Source organism: Salvia hispanica, chromosome 1 (assembly GCF_023119035.1).
Source record: "Salvia hispanica cultivar TCC Black 2014 chromosome 1, UniMelb_Shisp_WGS_1.0, whole genome shotgun sequence".
NCBI classification, from domain to species: domain Eukaryota; kingdom Viridiplantae; phylum Streptophyta; class Magnoliopsida; order Lamiales; family Lamiaceae; genus Salvia; species Salvia hispanica.
Window position 1 is genome coordinate 8,553,440 of NC_062965.1, and position 6,007 is coordinate 8,559,446.

The 6,007-nt window shown below is 32.2% G+C and overlaps 1 protein-coding gene across 1 annotated transcript; it reads left to right on the forward strand.

Moving 5' to 3' along the window:
* Positions 1-2,457: 2,457 nt before the first annotated feature.
* LOC125202041 (tryptophan N-monooxygenase CYP79A68-like) lies at positions 2,458-4,314 on the forward strand. The gene is made up of 2 exons (XM_048100353.1): positions 2,458-3,485; positions 3,577-4,314. Exons 1-2 carry the CDS (start codon positions 2,520-2,522, stop codon positions 4,210-4,212), a joined length of 1,602 nt encoding a protein of 533 aa, XP_047956310.1. The 5' UTR covers positions 2,458-2,519; the 3' UTR covers positions 4,213-4,314.
* Positions 4,315-6,007: the final 1,693 nt, after the last annotated feature.

Genomic DNA, 6,007 nt, shown 5'->3' on the forward strand with positions numbered 1-6,007 from the left:
CAGATGATTTTTTAGCTTAGGTACCCAATTTTTTCTAGTTGGATACTCGTTCATACTCATTCCCACCCATATATTAAAAAACAAATCAAAGAGTGTGCAAAAATTAAATTGTAGAATTTCAAATTTAGCCTTCTCAATATTTAGACATTTTTTTTGTCACTTTCACTTAGCATAAGTTTAGGTTAGACTTCCAAGTTCCAATTAATTTAATAGATATCGAGTTTGGAATACTTTCGGGGCATGTTTCTTTGTCAAGATTTTTGTAAGAAAGTAATCTAAGTAATTTTAAATTTTCAGTGTTTGTATTGATTTTTTATTAAACTAGAAAAATAATAAGAATTTTAAAAATAAGGCTAGTTGTACAACTTTTTTAGGATTCGAATTCCTAACTTTTCATAGGAATTTTTTCCCCTAGTTTTAGGATTCTTGCAAATTAAGGTATTTAATGGAAAATGATTTTTTATTTTATAAATATATTATTATTATTAATATAATATAATATAATATAATAAATTAATAATTAATGAAAGTTTTAATATATATTAAAATTATGAATCATACTTAATTATATTTATTTATTAATATTTAATAAATCAATAATTTATTAGGTATTATTTAAATTGTGAATCATATAATAATAATAATAATTAATTTTATGATTTTGTCATTTATCATTATGATGTTATAAACTAATAACTTATTATAAAAATCTTAATCTATTTAAATTACTCCATCCGTCCCATTTAAGATGACACGTTTTTCTTTTTGGTTTGTTTCAACTAAGATGACACATTTCCTCTTTTGGTAACTTTCTCTCTCCAATTATTACACTCAACCACTTTTTCTTACTCCCATTTAAATATTTATTTTTCTTTATCTCTCTATTTTAATACTTACACCCATATCTCGTGTCAGCTAAGAAATGTATCATCTTAGCCAAGACGGAGGAAGTATAATTTATGATAATAAATATATTATTATTATTATTGTTATTATTATGTTTTCCAAAAATAATTTATTAAAATAGTATTTCTCTTCGTCCCGCTTAAGATGACACATTTTCCTTTTTAGTTTGTCCCAACCAAGATGACACATTTTCTTTTTTAGGAAACTTTCTCTCTCCAATTAACACACACAACCACTTTTTTCCACCCCTATTAAAATATTCACTTTTCTTTCTCTCTCTATTTTAATACTTCCACCCACCTTTTCTCTCTCCAATTAAACACATTAACCAATTACTCCTAAAACTCCGTGCCGGCTAAGGAATGTGTCATCTTAGCCGGGATAGAAGGAGTAACATATTTTTAAAAAATTTAATTGTATGATTAATATCATGCATTCTGCATAGGCAACTCTATTTAGCCTAAAATAGCAAACCCACCTACATTATAAGCTAGATTCCCAGTGAAGAGAATAATTTCATCATTCTTTATGCGTGCTTGTTCTAATAAAATAAATAAATCAGGGAGCTTGTAATCCTATTCATATCACGACCACAAACAATTGTTCTAAAATATAAACGTGCTCTTATCTAATATTAGCTCTATCCCACATTTTATTGGATACATGGTTTTCGTTAATGGTATTTAGTGGTTAAATGAAGAAACAATAAGTAGGTGCGAGAAAATAGTATAGAAAATAAATAAGAGAGATGATAAAGTAAGAAAGATAGAATGTTGTTTTTTTGCAATAAAATGAAATGTCTCATTTATAGTGGGATGGCCCCAAAAGAAATACGTCTCACCTATGGTGGGATGGAGAAAGTACTAACTACTAAAAATTCCTCTACAAAAGTCAATTTGCTATTTTGGGTTGTCCACGATTTAAAAAGTTATTTATTTCTTTTCACTTTTGGTACGCGGACTTCATATTCTTGCACATTATAAAACTAATACTTTCTCCGTCCACCAATATAAAGGAGTTTTAACTTGACACGAGTTTTAAGAAATATAGTAAAAATTTGATTGAAAATGTTAGTAGAAGTTGGGTCCTACTTTTATATATTACTAGTTTTATAATAAATGTGAGTGATTTAGTTAATAGGATGTGGGATCAATTACCAAAATTAGTAAAAAAGTAATGAAAAATTTATTGGTGGATGAAGGGAATACTAAAATATGGAGCTCATATTACGGTTACTTTCTCTCTATACTTTTATTTACAAAATTAAATAATCTTTTAAAACTCAGTGATGAGTTAAAATACTTCTTTAAATGGATATTGATGGGAAGAGTATGTGGTATGGATAGCCAACACGGCTGCACTGTCTTTTTCATTGATGAGCAACCGCAACCACACACAATTGTTGTATCCAAAAACGTTGTACTCCGTATTAAAAACGATATCCTATCCATATAGCAAAACACTTACCAAAATAGTAGAAACAATAATTATAATGCTAAAATAAAAATACCCTACTATTCTCAAGTCTATTTGCATTTGGCTCCTTTCCCTCTTATAAAGCCGCACCACAAAATCACTAAAACAGAGAAAAACATTAGCTCAAAGATTCAAACATGCTTACATCTAGCATGAAAGTAGAAACAAGATTCAGCGACGAACTTCCATCGTTGCTAGCATTTTGTTTAGTTTCACTAATAGTCTTCTACATACACAAATCTATCAAGAAAATATCAACGGTGCCGCCTCTTCCACCGGGCCCCACCGCCTACCCAATCGTCGGCAGCCTGCCCGAAATGCTTTGGAAGAAGCCCGCATTCCGGTGGATACACGATGTCATGAAACAACTCAACACGGAGATCGCCTGCATCAAGCTAGGCAGCGTCCACGTCATCGCGGTCACTTCTCCGGAAATTTCAATCGAGTTCTTGAAGAAGCATGACAGCGTCTTCGCCTCCCGGCCCGACGTCTCCTCGGCCCGCCTCGCCAGCGATGGATACCTTTCACCAGCTATCTCACCCTCCGGCGACCAGTGGAAGAAAATGAGGAGGGTGATGGTGTCGGAGGTGCTCACAAATGATGTGTTCAGACGGCTCCACGCGAAACGATGCGATGAAGCCGATCACCTCGTGAGATTTGTATATAATCAATGCATGAATCCACAAAAAAGTGGAGTTATGAACATGAGAGATGCAACTAGGCATTATTGTGGCAACGTGATAAGGAAGATGGTGTTTAGTAAGAGGTTTTTCGGGACGGGAATGGAAGACGGGGGCCCGGGAATTGAAGAGAGAGAACATGTAGATGGATTGTTCACCATTCTTTCATGTCTCTATGGATTCGCAATTGCTGATTATGTGCCATGGTTGGAGGTTTTTGATTTCGATGGGAATAAAAAGATGATCACAAATGCCATTAAGAATGCAAGGAAATACCAAGATCAAGAAATTGAAAAGAGAATGGAGATGCGGAAGCTAGGCCTCAAGAGCGACGAAAATGATATTCTTGGAATTTTGATCAACCTCAAGAACTCACAAAATGAGTCTCTCTTGTCAATTCGAGAGATCAAAGCAGTCATTCTTGTAAGTATTTACTTCCCCAATGCTGTTAATTCAAATCCGTATTATATTATTGTAGCTTTAGCATGAGAATAATATAATATTGATTTTACAGGAAATGATGTTGGCAATAATTGATAATCCATCAAATGCAGTTGAGTGGACAATGGCAGAGATGATCAATCAACCAAACATTCTTGCTAAAGCATGTGAGGAATTGGACCGAGTTGTAGGTAAGAACAGGCTAGTTCAGGAATCAGATTTATCGGAACTAAATTACATGAAGGCTTGTCTGAAAGAGTCATTTAGACTCCACCCAGTATCACCTTTTAATTTGCCTCACGTTTCAAGCAAAAACATTGTCGTGGGTGGCTATTTCATCCCTAAGGGTAGTCATGTGGTGCTTAGCCGTCCTGGCCTAGGGCGAAACCCTAGGATTTGGGATGAGCCTCTCCGGTTCAAGCCAGAAAGACACATTGTTGATGAAGTCTCAAATGTCTTGCTTGTGGATCACGATTTGCACATGTTATCATTTAGTACCGGAAGACGAGGATGCCCCGCCCTTGAGCTTGGTTCCACCACAACCACCATGCTTTTGGCTAGACTTATTCAAGGTTTTAGCTGGAAGCAACCACTTTGTATCAATAATATTGACTTAGCTGAGTCAGAACATAGCTTGGCGTTAGCAAAGCCCCTGATTGCTCGTGCAGTGCCTCGGTTAGAGTCAAAATGTTATCTTCAACTCGTGTAAAATTAATAGCATATAGTTGTATTTGTATTAGTATTATGTTATTGTATGTACATGTTTAATATATTTATTATTTAATAATTTGTATTCTAGATAAAATCCTTAGACCGTGAAATATTGTGATACATGATCATGCATATGATGGTGAATATGAAATATGTCCTTCAATTTTGGGAAATTAGTTCCTAGTGAAATAGCTTAGCTATTTAATATAGGAGCATTACATTTTTGTATATAATTCGCACATATGATACTTGCCATAAAACAAAAATGTTGTGTTTCATCAACACTAACGTAGTTAACGTAAGTGTATATTTATATAAACTATTTCAAGTTTATCATCGAGCTCTAATAAATTATTGTAATCATTGTTTGTGCATTGTAGTTTTGTAACCATAGTCCATAGTATAAAGTTAACCACTCTAAAGCTATAACATACTTATTGCAGATTGAAGAGTTAGAATATTCGTATTATTAGAGTTATAAATCACAATAGTATGAGAGGAATACGACTAAAACTGTCTTGGAACGGAGAGCATAAAGTAGAGGTTACAAACGAATATACTGTATATCATAACTAAAATTTAGATTATATCGCATGCGTGATTTATGAAGCCGCAAAATTAGACTATATAGGGTGGATTATATTGCTAACTCATCTTTAAATTTTAGGGGTTTTAAAATGATAGGTTTTGGATCATTAAATCAAGGCACAAGATCATACATACAACCATGAATATCCAGTATAAAAAAATGTCAATTAGGAGTATTAATGTTAATTAACAAAAAAAATTAGCTATGTATAACTTTTGAAAAATATCTCAAAACTTTAAATAATTATAACTATCTAAATTTAAATTATTTTTTCCACAACATATATCAAATTAAAGATAATTTTATGAGTAACCAACGATATCTTACATGCATATGTTCCGATGTCAAAATTTTAAAAAAATCATAAATTTTCATATTTCTCGACAAACGGCTTTATCAATATAGATAACATAATAGGTCAACATAATATTTGTACAATATCAATATTAAATTATGTTGACATATGAAATGCATTGTGTTGATATCTTTAATACTCCCTCCATCCCTCAAAGTTTGTCCCACTTAGAATCTTATCGAAAGTAGACATTAAATACGCCCTCAATCTCTTCAATGTGGGATCCTTATTCCACTACACACCTTCATTTAATTCAAGGTCAAATAATTTCTTAAAACCTGCACTGGGTCAAATTGGGACAAACTTTGGGAGACAGAGGAAGTACATTATATTAACATTGCGATTCAAAACCCTAAATGTGGTAGTTAATCTTATCTTTTTAATATTAAAATATGAAAAACAAAATTACATATGACAAATTATCGACCATTAGATCTCTTAATTCGATGGTCTTAAATTAGTTGTAGTTAGAAACTAAAGAGTGAGTTAGCAATTGATTACACACCATATATCATATTGGGTTTGGATCCCCTGCTATAGCTGGTAGCACACAACAATGGATGTTGTTCCATACAAAATATAATTTTATTTTAAATTATATTATTAAAATATTAATTTTTATTAATATTAAATTATTGGATGTGTGTATGCATTTAGCACAGCCCCTAATGTGCATAACTAGTAAATTATGTCATATTATAACTACTCTATCTGTATCATCTAAGATGGGCATATTGTTAAGTGACATGAGATTTTAGAAGGAGTAATTCACTTGAATAAAGTAGAAAAGAAAATGTAATTGAATATTTTAATGGGGAGATATAAAGTTAATTTCTAAAGTAGAAAATG